Raw genomic sequence first — 16,173 nt, forward strand, 5'->3', positions numbered from 1 at the left:
CACGTTGTGTCTTTCCTCCGCCATGTCGCTGAACCGAGCCACTGTTGTGGCCGGACCATTTCCGGCTCCTCAGAAAAATCCTGAATGAACTCCCGTATTTGCCCCGCTTAAATACCCGTATGTCCGGGGGCGGGGTATGCAAATACTGACTGCCAACTCCCATTGGCCCTTTTCAATAGATCAGAGGTGAATATCGGCGCTCAAGAGAGACCCCTAGTGTCACTTCTCCGACACAACGTGTCGTGCCCTCCCTAGGGGAACGGAGGTTACATACGTAACCAAACGTTTCTTTAGATAAGGATCATTTAAAAAAAACGAAATTACAGCGAATTGACAAATTGAACATGAAGTAGAAATAAAAACTCAAATAAATTAGAAACATAACCTTGGTTGTAATGACTAACACAGCTTTCACTTTATTTAGTCTATGTTTGAGTGGAGGGGAAAAAGATCTGTCAACAGAACGCAATTAGTATTGTGTTGAAGGATAGTTTTGTCTTCATACACCTAAAGCATATGTTTTCATGATTCTGAAAATACTTTGAAGTCTGTTCAGCAGATATTGATGTTGGTTTTACGGTTACAATTTTAATTCAGATTCATGAACAGATTAATTTGGACTCGGCCTATTAAGGACTCGGTCTTCAGTCCGACTCGGCCTCTTTTGGAATCGGACTCAACTCGGACTCGATTGTTTAAAGACTCAGACTTGACACGACTAAGGTGGACTTGAACCCAACAATATGGTATAGAGCGCAAACTTTTGCACCCCGGTGTAAATAGCATCTGTCACACAGTGCAGCTGATTGCACCCCAATAGTCTGATGGAACCACAGAAATATACGACAAACTAAACAACAGATGTCACTTCAGTGGCATGGGGTATAAAGACGGTGTGTGAATGTGTACTGTTGTCCTAGCGACCGCGGTTCAAATCCATGTTTTATCCCCAATTTTCCCCATCTGATTTCCTGTTTCCACTCTTAATATTTCCTTTAATACTACTTAAAAATAATAGATAAAAATGAATATAAATGTTGATTTCATCGCAGTGATTTGGCCACCGTGAATGTGAGGAGTGCAAAGAAGTATTTGATCCAGAGGCGGGTCTGTCATTCGCTTTTGTGGCTCTGCATCACTTTTGTGTAGATTACATCACTGTATTACAATATAATATTGTGGTAACCTTGTTTTCTGTCAGAAACTATAGTTAATGCAATTAAACATAGTGTTAGTACAGTAATATAATTTTTATTATAGATAATTTAGTAACCATGTTTTTTTTTTATGGTTACTGTACTTTTACAAAAAATACCATGGTGAAAAAGGTTATTTGTTCTAAGGTAAGGTTAAGGTTAAAGGCTAGAGGTTAATGTACTGTGTTTATGGGACTCTAAATAAACACAATAAACACACTGCAGTGATAACCATACTGTATGTTATATATGGGTGCAAAAAGCATCTGCCTTTCAAAAAAACATGTCTCGAGATGTGTGCGGATGTAATTTAATTTAATGTAATTTTTTGGATGCAATAATGTGTCTTGTGTGAACAACCCCTTATTGCCATTCATACTGAACGCATCATTGTGCGGAAAAAAGTTAGATGCAGCGCATGAATGGTATGAAATGCAGGTGTCTCGAGAGTTTTATCCTGACACAGCATCTAAAAAACATGGTGCTCCTGCACGAGATGCTGAAAAAACATTGTGACATGGCAAACCTGTCAAAGGCTTCTATCTAGTGTATGTTAACTTGAAATAAAAACTATGAAAACCAGCGCCAATGGATGCAAAAACATGATGTCAGATGCCTCTTAGAAGGCAGCTGCCTGTTTAGTCATTGAGGCCAAAGTATACTTCGGTTTTTGGCCTGCCAGTACGTTTGCACACAGTGTGTGTGACACATGTTTCATTTGGACTGTCCGCATGCAGCCTAGTTTCTCTAGTCACACGGACAGTCAGCATATGTGCCTGCCTTTGACTGTGCTACAAGAGTGTCACAAAACAGTCATAGCGTGCATGCACCGAGCTTGCGGTCAAAAGCATATACTTAGAAAGGTTAAGCGCACGATTGTGCGCCAGAAGGAACGAGACAACCAAAAGCAAAATACAGTATACCCTACCCTTTAGGAAAGGAGGCAGCTCACTAGAGTTTTGGAACATCGCCATAGGCACCTGGATGATGCTTCCTGTTACCCATCACACAGCAGGAAATGGAAAATACTTGATGCACGTTTCTCATCACCATGCGGCTCCCAGTAGGCTCACACCTAGACACTGTCATTCTAGCGCAGCATGCTCTCAGCCTGATTAGCCTTGATTAGTCAGCGTGCATCACTGTGTGTTGTGTGCTTGGATGTGTTCAGTTCTAAGCTGATGTCGCATATACAGATTTAATATGGGCGGTGAGGTGTGTAAGTATTGTGTGCACTTTCGTCTGGGACAGAAAGGTGAGATACCATGTTACAGTATGTCTCACTAGTAATCCAATACATCTTGCATATTGAATGAATACAGCACATGCATTAGCCTTTAAGTGCTTCCAATTAAAAAAAAAAAAAAGAGGGGTTTTTGAGGGTCATGAGGGTGAGTAAATGACATAATTTTCATTTTTGGGCGAAATATCCTTTAAGGTGCAGGTAATCAAGTTAATTATTAAACACCTCAGTCAACAGCATTTGTGGCATTATGTTGATTACCACAAGAAAGTGATATTGACTAGTCCCTTGTTCTTTAAAAAAAAAAATAATAACAAATAAGGCAAACAATGTAGTTACAGTAATGTGTTTACAATGGAAGTGAATGGGGCCATTACATAGATGTTAAAATACGCATTGTTACAAAAAGTATAGTCACAAGACATAAACATTATACATGTTAGCATTCGTGTTTAGCTGTTAGTGTGATCAAATTGCTTACAAACATTATCATTATAAAGTCACATCCAATATTAAACTTAATTGCCTTAATGTGCTTTAACTTAAATACACAGATATGTATGCACCTCACAATTACATCACAGGAATAGAAGGACCCCTTTTCCCTGGGGAGTCCTGGACAAGAGAGAAGAAATGTGGTAACTGCATGCCTGAGCACTAAGACAAATAGATGTACGAGATGGCTGAGAGAGGATTTGGACTGTGCCGACTGCATAGTGAGCCTGAGGTGTGCAAATTGGCGCCCATTTGTGAATACGACCCTGACACGCCCTCCTGATGAAGTCAAGCAGAACAGAAGCAAGCAGCTTAAGCAGAAGATGTCAGATCCCTTTAGCATTGATTTAATGTGCGAAGGAGATCGGCGTCTTTAAGCTCATTGACAAATTGAGCCGAGCATTGGAAGGAGTTTAAGCGCAAGGTGCAGTGGGATACATGAATATAAATAAATGAGGCAAATGGGTTCAGGATCATCTAAAGCGATTTTACTCTAAATTATACTGACTGTGTAATTGCTGTTCCATTAGCATTAGCAAACAACTGCAAAAATAATGATTTTGGAAACACACTTCACATCTCTCATTGGTCAGACAAACAGCTAGCCCCACCCCAAATTCACACCATTGGCTGAAGTAAAGATTTGGTGAAAAAAAAGTGAGACAACGTTTGAATGTGTGAGGAAGGAGCATCTATTTGCAGCTAATGCCCTTAGCATGAGTGAGCATGTGTGTGAGTCGCCCCGTGTTGTTTACGGCTGAGTAATTCACAAAACCGCATGTGATGGGTGAGCTTTTTTTACCATTGTGTATTGGGTTTGAGGTCACAGAGGGTGAAACAGACCAATACAGCTGTGATAATCTGCTCTGAGTTAAACTACCCTAAAACAAATCTGAGTGTTCCTGAGGGCTTTCCGCATTAAACAGATGTAGCTACTGTAGAACTACATTGCACAGAAAGTGAAGATGCTACTCATAACTTAAAGTAGTTAAACTACAATCAAGCTACTCTTTTAAAAATGTAGTTAGCTCCACTAAAAGCTACTAACAAAAAGTTGCTAACTACAGTGAAGCTATTTAAAGAGATAGATAGATAGATAGATAGATAGATAGATAGATAGATAGATAGATAGATAGATAGATACAGTATGCACTGAATTTGCAAACAGAACATGCATATATATATATATATATATATATATATATATATATATATATATATATATATAGTTGTTTCAAAAGTACAGGGCAAAAATAGCTGGATTCAATGTGACAGAGGGAGAGTGAAAAATGCTCATGCAAAAATAAATTACAACTGTATTTGATGCAAGAAACCTAACACTACAATTGGACTTTATTGGGAAGTTAGAAATGGATGCCCCCTTTAAAACACTGTCTACATTACAATGTGAATCACAGTAAATTTTTCATGTTAGTTTAATCTAAGTTCGTGATTTCTTGCCTCTGTTGCATCTATCTTCCTTCGGGGTGAAATCTGTGCTCTTGCAGCATGCTTTCTCTCCAGCTGGAGGATTGCATATTTTATCACTATCGTTTAATCGCCCGGTGCAAGACAGTAGCGTACGAGCACCAGCAGTGAATTTAGTTGTTCAGATTTATGAGCCAGATCTAAAATCCTTCCCCTTGTCTGGTCCCTGTGGCTGGGTCATGCCGGGAGCTCGTGATTATTTTTTCTAACCAGTCTAAAGCGGTTTGGCGGGGTTGGCTAAAGCCATGCTCTGGCAGGCGTCCTGCAACAGAAGGGGGCATCGGGGGAGCGTCCGTCTGCTGTGACATTATTCTAGATTACATTCTCACTGGGATCAGTGCTGCTGTCCATAATTCCTGATCTCATCATAGTTAAAAGAAATTTTCACTGATATGCGATTGGAATAACAATTGATATTATTAGTGACTTATGGATGTATCGGCTAATCGTCAGTATCAGCCGATAAAAGCAATTATCTATGCTATTGGACATCAGCCGATGTTTCATTAATGGTGTTGTAAGTTATTTGTTTCATGGAAAAGTATGTAAACAATGTTCCAACTTAAAGATAATGAAGAAATAAGTGTCCAGAGATGTCTCACCGGTCTCTGTGACAGCTGTAGACTCCACGGACATTGAGTCTTTTCACTTGTCAGTCATTTTGCTAATTTTTATAGTGTTGTATTTGAAACGGATCATTGAGTCTATGAGTCATAGTGTTTGTCAGTTTAGGGCGCTAATGTGCCACTGGTGAATTTGAAAGCCACAGGAAAAAACAATGCTGCACTTTTGCTCAGATTTGGTCTCAAAATGATATTAGAGGGTGTGGTTTTGGAATATGGGGGCATGGCTAATTCAACGGCTCAGTCATGTGAAAGCTTCAGAATGCTAAAAACCTTTTAAATTGGGTGATAATAACAGGAGAGTTTCAATTTGTAAACTTTTTACTGCTATAATTTTATGAGGTGGAACAAACGTTAAATGTGCGTTACGAATGTCAATGTGGGTTAATGTGGGGAGTTTGTGGGGAGTTCGAAATCTCTTTTGAAGTTGTGTACTTAATAGAGGTAGACCGATATATCTGTTTTACCACTTAGTTGGTGCTGATGGTTGCTGACAGTTTATTTAAAAATATAATAACTGTTATTTTTTTTTTTTTTTGTATTCCTCCATGTTCATCAGTGGCCAGTGCTGAAGTATTAATTAAAAAAATTCTATAAATAGATTTTAAATACCTTCGGCTGATTAATCGGTTGTCAGCATTTTCCACTACCTTAGTTAGCCATATTGGCAGTTACCCGTATTGGCAAAATCGGTCGACATTTATTACTTTTTAGTAAATTGAAACAAGGTAGCATAATAAAGCAGAACCACCAAACAATCGGTATCGGCAGATGTTTTTTTTTTTTATTAAATGGATATCGGAATCGACACACAAATTTTGTATCAGTGCATCATTAAATATTATTATTATTATGTTGATGCTTTTTTGCAAAAGGTGCACATAAAACATTTTAAAGGCAGGGTGTTTTAAGGAATAGTTTACCCCAACATTTAAATTCTGTCATTATTTCGGTCATTATTTACCCTAATTTCCAAAATTAAAATTCCAGATGCTGTTATTTTTTTAGTGGAACACAAAATAATACATTTACAATAATTTCCGACACCCTGTGTGCCATATAATGGAAGCACATAGTGACCAGTCTGCCTCGCTTTAAGAAAGTCACAAAATAACCATAAAAGTTGTCTAAGTGTCTCTATATTGAATATTCCAAGTTGTTTAAAGTCATTCAAGTTTTGTGAGCTTGTGTGAGGAACAGACAAAGTCATTATTTACCCTCAAATCAGTTTATTAATGCAACTCAGTATGCAGCTCTCAAGTCAAATTCGGCACCTATGGTACAGCACAGTTGTAATGTCATTATGTTTGGTCATGAGACATGTAAAGAACCAATGACATTTGATGTTATTTACATCCAACCTACGCCATACTGAAGGCACCATATTTGATTTGAGAGCTGCATACTGAGTCGCATGAATAATATCATTTGATTTGAGTGTGAATGACGACTTACATTTTTGTTTGTTCCTCACAAAATGCTGTTGTATGACTATAGAAAGCTTGGAATATACAGCATGAGTCATATGGACTACTTTTATGTTGCTTTTTTTATTTTGGAGCTTGACAGCCAGTGGTAACTATAAATTGTCATAACATGTTATACAATATGTGTGAAGATTCTTCAAAAATCTCCTTTGTGTTTGGAACTTCATGAGGGTGAATAAATAATGACAGGCTGTTCATTTTGGGATGAACTATTCCTAAAGGAATGTGGTGAAGTACACCAAAATGTTTATCTGGGACACATTCGGGATGGTTGAACCAAGTATAAGGCAAAGAATTGAGGCCATGCTGAGAGCTGGCAGAAATGTCCAAAATCTGTTTTGGGCCATTTGCTTGAGTCTGGCCTCTTACCTTCTATTGTTTGGAGAACATGCTTGCTAAACAATCTCTTGTTCTTTAGGGGAGATGTTTAAAGGACATCAGGAGATTTTCTTTATGTTGGGTTTTACAATATAACTTTAAATCCAAACTTTAAAAGTAAATCAAAATTGACCCTATTTACTTTCATTTTACTGGTCTTATTGTGCATGATTCATCAGTGTATGTTATTCCTAAGATGAAGTATTTCTTCATAATATTTCATTAAAACATAATAACTTGCTTCACCCCTGAAAGAACTTTCCTCTTCGTCTGATGTCATTGTGGTCATGTGGAATGATAACCAATAGCCAAATAGCTATTTAGTCATTGTTTTAGGCTACAGTTGTAAGCAGAAGTTGCGCAACAAATAATAATTATCCAAAAATTTCTGTCATGGTCTATTTTTATTTGTTATGTTGTTCTTTCCAAGGTAAGAATAGAAATGTGATGATATAGCCGATATATAAACCTTTTGAATATTAAAAAAACAAAAAAAGACCTTTGTCATTTTCAAGCCATAGTCTATGTTAAGGACTACAACGACGACTTTGCAAAACGTAGGCTACAAGTTATAAGATGCTAATATATATATATATATATGTGTGTGTGTGTGTGTGTGTGTGTGTGTGTGTGTGTGTGTGTGTGTATATATATATATATATGCAATTGCTCAATAGATAAAACGATATGTAGAATACTCAAAATGTATTGGTCCTCAACCGAGGGTCAAGCTCCTCTCTTCACATTGATGGTATCCCTGAGAACTACAACAATTTTTTTCTAAATCTCAACATATCAAAACGTTAAACTCGAACAAATACCCTCTTATATTCATCTTGCACAATGATTATATAACACTTAATTTTTAAGGGGTCATGACATACTCTTTCTTTTTTTACGCAAACGTCATACAATCCAAGGTGATGCTGGGTGCTTCAACAGGCCAAAGCGGAGACGCTGGTCTTCAAAGGAGTAACATCTCATGTCTTCCGTGTTTTTTACACACAAAACTGCATGTGTTTCTCCCAGACAGTGGCAGCAGCAGAATGAGACGTGTTTTTAAAAGTTGTGCTTGTACCACTTTTCAAACGTGGCTCACATCGCCAGAAATGCATCAAAACGATCAAAGACATCCATATAGTGCATGTTTACAAAAGACCAACAATTAAATAAAGCACAGATGGGTGCAAAAAAAGGTCTAGGATGCCTTCAAAACCACAAAATACAACAAAGCTGAATGAAATAGAATTGAGGTCTCCTGAGTTATAACTTGACATAATTAACGTCTATTTAAATTTAATTTAATTGATCAATTGTCACACATTATACATACATTTCTGCATATACATGGTGAAATTATTTATTTTTCACATATCCCAGCTAAGCTAAGCTAAGCTAAGCTGGGGTCAGAGTGCAGGGACAGCCATGATACAGCGCCCCTGGAGCAGATAGGTTCAAGGGTCTTGCTCAAGGGCCCAACAGTGGTGTCTTGGTGGTGTTGGGGCTTGAACCACTGACCCTCTGATCAGTAACCCAGAGCCTTAACCGCTGAGCCACCACTGCCCTAAAGAGGCACAAGATACGTGATAATGGTCAAAACTGTTCATCTAGTGTATAAAAACATTTCAATCCAGATAGACACATGAAGGTGTCATGTGTAAGTTCCCTTTGCTGTAGATGAATCTCCCATGACAGGCCCATCTCTCTCCTCTTCACCTGTGTGACTGACTGTGAGCACCAGTGGGCGGGGACAAGGGTGCAGTGATGAAAAATAGGCGTTGAAGTCTTGCTGAAGAGGCGGTCATTATGCAGATGTATTTGGTCCTTGTGACGTCACAAGTTCCACAAATTCTAAACAAGCCATTTCAAAAGCCTGGTTTAAAAGGCTTTTTCTATTAAGGAAGAAATGTAACATTCTGAAACAATGCTAGTTGAGTACAATGACCTCTGATATGTCAAAAACATTTAATCACCCTGTCATTTCCCATGCAAAGCATGCTGGGAACTAGTAATCTCTTGCCCAGTTTTAGGTAACCAAACAAAAAATATTAATGTTTTCCCAAAGCAAATAGATTAAAGCTGACAAGACACTTTTTCTTTTTCCAGTTAAAGTTCCCTTGGTTGCTTGAATTTTTTGTAGTAATATGAACATTAAAACTGACAATAGTGAAAGTAACTTTTTTCAGTTATCTAGTTTCATTCTGGTTTGTAATGCCCACTTTTCACAATCCAATCGATTTCTTTATAGTAAAAATCAAGTCATCCCTTACATTTATATCTTAAGTATGTTGTGTCATTTTTAAATACTTTGCATTACAAAAGTAAAATGTGTTACAATTGCCATTATAGTTGATTTTAAAAAATAGTCGTGAGTGAGAGCAACTTTATAAGGTCAGTTCAGGTAAATCCTGGCCTTTTTTTATACAGTAAATGTCTCACTCTGTGTGAGACAACAAAAGCGCAGGTGTTCAAACAGCCCTTGTTTTTCTATGGAATGTTTATGTAATGCATTGTGAGCATAGAGGTGAAGGGGTCGGGTTGGCTGCTGTCCCTGTCAACTTGTGTTTACAGCATTTAATGTTGACGTGAGCAAAAGCCCCATTGAGGATGACTGAGCATACAAGCAATCTGGCCACAGACAGCCTTTACCATAGCAACCCCTAACACCTCTAAAAAGAGATGCCCAGTGCACATACACACACACACACACACACACACACACACACACACACACACAATCAATAATGCCACATGGATTGATTGGCAGATTGGAGGCTTAGACTGAAATCATGCATGGGGCAATTGTAACATTTCTTAAAATGTTCCTTCATATCTCAAAGACTGCTACAAATCTACCCACCATCTTTCGGTATAAGAAACATATATAAAATATGTGCCAACATCAATGGTATCTTTAATTAAAATTAATTAAAATCTCCAACAATGTATCTTAAAACTTTATACTGTTATTCCAGTTTTTCTCTATGTACATTTTGTATTGTAAATTGATGTCAGCATATATACTGTATATGTTTCTTGTACCAAAACAAAGGACGTAGATCTTTAGTTGTCTGTGAGTTATCAAGGAAATCAAAATGTGAGAATTCGAGTGGCCTGCTTTAATAAAACGGTGGCAATAAAAATTTGACAAAAGACTCTATTGTTCAATAGAACAGTTAAAATAATTATCGCAATAAACAAGGCTTCCACCAAGTAATATAGTTTGCCAAGCAACACAACGTATTACATTTCAGTAATAGTTGTACTGCCCATTTAATCTTTGAGTGAAAAAGGGTAAACTTATGTGGCTTTACTATCCATAAAGAAGGGGCTTGAGGAAGAGGCTCGACTAAAGCTCTAAATTACCCCCATCCACAATCTATCCATTTTGTAATATTAGCTTTAATCATTACAATATGTCACTTTAAAAATACATTTTTTTTACCCACTGAATAAAAATAAAAAATATCATTGCTATAAATATGCTTTATGCTATTTTCACATGAGAGCAAGACACATGGAGTCAAGTGAAAATACATCATTATTATTATGGGCTGTTCTTAGGCACAACATGATGTAGTTTAGTTGTTTATGGTTGCTAAGCAACAATGGATTTATATAGAATGTGTCCATCGAATTTGTAAAAATAAGTTTGTCTGCTTGTCTATCGATATTTCATAAAAACAAACAGATTTTATCTTTGTTTTCTTTTTTAAATGAAGGTCTCTGGCTGGGAAACTTTGTTTTAGCCTTGTCCTATCCAAGTATCATTGGTAGATACAAACTGGTAACGGTGTGAAAAGTGTTTTAACATTTCAGTAATACTATTTAATTCAAAATAGTTTAAAGCAAATGTCTTTAATGTAAGTTGGACCTATATTATTATGATTTGAAATGGTATAATTACTTTTTTACTAAAATATTACCTGACATGTCAAAACTTTTGTGTTTAACTAGGCACTTTAAAGGGATAGTTCACCCAAAAATAAAAATTATCTTATTATTACTCACCCTCATGATATCCCAGGTGTGTATGACTTAATTTCTTCACCAGAACACATTTGAAGTAAAATGCAAAAATATCTTAGCTCAGAAGGTCCTTAAAATGCAAGCTCAAAAAATCACAAACCGTCAGATTAAATATGTTCCACAGTACACCAGTGGTTAAATGAATAACTTCTAAATCGCAAGATCACTTTTGGTGTGAAAAAGATACATATTTAAGTACTTTTTTACTCTAAATCATGCTTCTGTTCTGCAGCGGTATGCATGTGTGTCGTAATCACACTGGCATTTGAAACACGCTAGAACTGATGCATGTGCGTCACAGTTGGAAGAGCAGCTGTTTACAAGTGAGATGGAGGAATGCTGTACAGTAGCTTGGTTGGTTTTGATTTAGTTCTGTATTGATATGTTTCTTTACTCACAATGGTGCGTTTGTGTGCTCATCCTGGATGTCTCGACCGAGTGGAGAATGTGAGACTACGTCTGTACCATGGCAACATGAATACATCACAAGAGAGACCGCTTGGACTCCACCCTCTTGTGAAGCTTACCCTCATGTTGGATTATAGTTAAAAAGTACTTAAATATTGTAATACCAGTAATATCTTTTTTTACACACCAAAAGCGATCATATCACATATTAATGTAATGGAGCTTCAAAAGAAATATCTCCATTCACTTGCATTTTAAGGACCTACTGAGCTAAGACATTTTCCATTTTCCTTAAAATGTGTTCTGGTGAAGAAATTAAATCATACACACCTGGGATATCATGAGGGTGAGTTAATAATGAGATAAAAAAAAATTTCGGGTGAACTATCCCTTTCATGAAATAATTGTTCCATGTGTTAGCATTTGTCATTCATGTTAACTTGTAATAAGCAACCTTAAAAATACATTTTTAAGCAACCGCTCTCTCTCTCTCCTTCTTTTTCCCATCTCTCTCTCTCTCTCTCTCTCTCTCTCTCTCTCTCTCTCTCAGCACATATCAGAGTTGCTGGCTGTTGTTAGACTTCCATTCATCCACCCCAGTTACCTGCTGAACGTGGTGGACAATGAGGAGCTGATTAAATCGTCAGAGGCTTGTCGAGACCTAGTGAACGAGGCCAAACGATACCACATGCTACCTCACGCACGGCAGGAGATGCAAACACCCAGGACGCGGCCGAGACTCTCTGCAGGTAAAAATCAGGATTTTAGCCATTTCAGATCGAGTTCTCATTGGTCTTTCACTAATTGTATAAACATGTGCTTGCAGCCAAACAGTGTTTTTCTCCATTGGTGATGGCACACAATGAATCGTCTAATCAAGATTGACAGATTTGAAGTCAAAGTCTGTTGACTTACATTGAAGTAGGGACCTGAGCCATATCTTGGGACAAGGCTTTTTTGAATCAGTAAATGCAAGTTCAGAGTCAGTTTGGTTATTCTCTTTGCCGTAGATCTCAGTTTCTATGTGGCTATTCTGACTGTGTCTAAAGTCAATCTCAGGTTGCTGTAAAAATGCGACCAAACTAATTTATGGCTCATTAAGGCTGTACACATGCAGCGGTTTGAATCACTCTCACTCTCCCTGCACCGTTCCAGCCCCCATGATTCCCTCTGCTAGGCGTGAGCCCATGAGTGAGCTGTACATTTATTTAATCTTGATATACTGTGGAGCTTTCTCTTACTCTTGCCCCTGAGCTTTATTGATCTCTGCTCACTGCAGTATCAGAAATGAAGCCCCCCTCCAGTAGACTGAGACCCTTCTCTCAAAAACTATATCACACACACACACACACACACACACAAACACTTACCTCACAATTACCATATCATATTTATTCTGGCCTTAAATGGATATCTGTCATCATTTCCTCACTCTCATGTTGTTCCAACCCCATATGCTCTTTTGGAAGATATGCTATATTCCAAGTCATCTGAAGACAGTTGATAGCTTTCGATGAGGAACAGATTGAAATTTAGGTCATAATTTGCTGAAAAGCATCCACTTTATCTCTCCTTGGCACAATTATGCAAGTTCATGAGTTGAAGTAGAGATGTCCACTTTGCGAACAAATCTTTTCAATGGAAAACTGATCCGTTTCCGGTTTTATAGTAGGGATGGGCACGAGTACTCAGACATGGCAGCAGTGATTGTAATGCAATCGTTATAATAATCAAAACAAAGAGAGTGTAATTAACCGTGTTTTGAAAGCCTGTCTCTGTATAACGTTTGCTAAACGTGCTATTATCATTTAATGTAAGAACTTTGACTCATTAATGGATATTATTTAATAAAAGCGAATGGTTGTCATTGACTAAACCTCCCTGCCGTACGTGACGTAACACACACCTGCATCTCGATGAAATGAATGAAGATTTCTGCTTGAGTTTCCAAGTTAGATATCTGATATAAAGTGTCATTCCGTTGCACTTTCCTCAGTTGAAAGGTTGAAATTCAGACTCTCCGAGTTGAATGGAACACTTCATGAATCACAGCAAAAACAATACAGAGCATTCGCTGCTTTCCTCACAAGAGTGAGCATTTGGACACACACACACACACACACACACACACACACACACACACACACACACAGCACGTGTGGCAGTGCCTGCGAGTGTTTCAAACAGCTAGACAGAGCACAGTTAAATGGAACACAATGCAGCATCTTCAAAAGATTAAGATTACTACGTTAACCTGAAGGAAGAACAGACAGACATGCGTTGTGCACATTCTTTCAGAGTTGTGCAGCAAATCTTCACATAATGATACAATATGATGCATTATATTTTGATTATGCAACCTTTTGTACATTTTGTAGCATACTATTTTATAACGGCCTATAATAATGAATAGACGATACACTGGAACAACAAGACGTAATGCAGTTGCCATAGATGTTTGTCAGACATGTTATTATATATACAGTTATGAACATGTAATTTCCCCTTGAGTACTTGATGAGTACTCGAGTAATTAGTCTGAGTACTCGAGTAGACAAAATAACCAAAATTACATCCCTATTTTATAGTTTAACTCGCTGATTCAGTGATCTCATAGTACTGTAACAGCCCACTGTAGGGAAAGATTGTCAGTGGATAAAGATTACATTTCGGTCTGTTCCTCACACAAATACTTGGATTATAGCACACGAGTCGTTTGGATCACATTTACGATTCTTTTATGGTGCTTTTATGTCATTTTTGAAGCTTGAAAGCCTCAGTCCGCATAATTGTGGGGGAAAAACACAACCAGGACAATTTTTCAACATTCAAAATGATAATTTTTTTAACTCTAATAAAAGTTTTAGGAGAAAGCTTATATTGAGTTTTAGTGAGTGGAGAGATTTTTATTCAAGCGGAACAGAATGTTGCCGTTCCAAAATGCCACACTGCCTTCTTGATTCCCATCGATTCCAGAAATGGCCAAATTTCCCTGTAATAAACATCTCTAAATGCTTTGTAAATACGAGGCACGGTTTCCATGCTCTCAGCTTGATTTTTTTTTACAATGAAATTAGATATTTATGGAAATAAGTAGCCTCGGCAGAGGAACAAATTTCTCCTGGGCTCTGAGAATTTTCCTACTCTGCAGCCAGTGCTTGGAGGGTCTTTTCAATAAAGCAAGGTTTAATTATTGTCTGAACGGTATTACGAGCTGTGCATGAATGTTGTGTCACTCTGCAGAACTTATTTTCTGCCTGGAAGATTTAAAGTAATTGGTAAACAAACGTCACGTTACAATCTTGAGTGAGATTTGTTTCTATGGTACGATAGCTAGTAAACAAACAAGAGTTTTCTCACAGCGATTGTACCTAAATTGCTGCTTGCACATTTGTTTACATGAGATATAAACCCACACAGGAACATACTTGTGTTTTTTTTAGCTTAACAAGAATAAAGGTTGATAACACATATACACCTTTATCCACTTACAAAAAAGTACCAAAGCGTACCATGTTTCTACCATAATTTTGGACATGTACCATGATAGCACTGGGGTTTTCCTTGAAGTACATTGAAGTTGCATGTAAACACCATGTTAAGCAATATAATATGATAATCATTAAGTACCATCTTATGTATATATGGGTGGCACTTTTACCACTTTGGATTTCTAGAATGTTAAAACACTTTTCACACCGTTACCAGTTTGTATCTACCAATGATACTTGGATAGGACAAGGCTAAAACAAAGTTTCCCAGCCAGAGACCTTCATTTAAAAAAGAAAACAAAGATAAAATCTGTTTGTTTTTATGAAATATCGATAGACAAGCAGACAAACTTATTTTTACAAATTCGATGGACACATTCTATATAAATCCATTGTTGCTTAGCAACCATAAACAACTAAACTACATCATGTTGTGCCTAAGAACAGCCCATAATAATAATGATGTATTTTCACTTGACTCCATGTGTCTTGCTCTCATGTGAAAATAGCATAAAGCATATTTATAGCATAGCCTTGCAATATAAAGGATTATAAATACATAACGGTTACAGATTTTACATAAACTGCATAGTAAAATACTCTACTGGTTGACTGGTATAAACATACCGCCCTATCCTAATATAAGCTATTCAGTATCTGATTTTATCACTGCATCATGGTGCCACTGCAGTATTTTTTCGTTTTTTTTTTTACATCTGTGACTCTTATTTGCTTATGAAGGATGGAGTTGTCTCCTCAGCATTTTTTTATGAAGTGTTTGATTGTTTGGCTGTTTACAAAACTCTTAAGTGAACACTTCACTGGCTTTACCATCTGGCAGGCCATCTGAACAGGGTTATGAAACACTGCATGAGGGCCTGTCACCTGCAGGACTCGTTTATGAAGAAAACTGAACTTGTTTATTCCTTCAGAGAGACAGAGAGAGAACAAAAAAAAAAAAATAGGGTAGAAGTTAAAGACGTTTGGAACGCAAAGTGTAATTGGCTTCTTTTGAGTGACACAGATTGTGTGTGCTTGTTTGTGAGTGGACACACTCATTCCCCACCTGAACTTGGCTGATAAGTCTCTCATGGATGAAAAGACAGAGAGGAACTGTGACGTCATCCATGACACATTACCCACCAATTGAACTGACTTGCCTTGAAAGGGACTTTGGTTAAGCTAAACACAAGGCACTCTTTTGATAAAGTAGTTATCTACACTACAAGATTCAAATGAAAAGTTGATAACTATATTGATGATTTTTAAGAGGGCAGTATATTTTTTTATATATAATTTGTTACCAAGGCCATATTTTTCCGGTAGGAAAGAGGG

General features: G+C 37.3%; 1 protein-coding gene across 2 annotated transcripts in view; it reads left to right on the forward strand.

Annotated features, from left to right (window-relative positions):
• Positions 1 to 16,173, forward strand: part of LOC127623698 (kelch-like protein 29) — a 309,133-nt gene that overhangs the window by 247,235 nt on the left and 45,725 nt on the right. For both annotated transcript variants that reach the window (XM_052098152.1, XM_052098153.1), the window contains one exon: positions 11,898 to 12,096. In XM_052098152.1, the coding sequence (XP_051954112.1) occupies positions 11,898 to 12,096 (199 nt within the window). The remainder of the gene's footprint in view (positions 1 to 11,897; positions 12,097 to 16,173) is intronic.

Source organism: Xyrauchen texanus, chromosome 30 (genome assembly GCF_025860055.1).
Source record: "Xyrauchen texanus isolate HMW12.3.18 chromosome 30, RBS_HiC_50CHRs, whole genome shotgun sequence".
NCBI lineage: Eukaryota > Metazoa > Chordata > Actinopteri > Cypriniformes > Catostomidae > Xyrauchen > Xyrauchen texanus.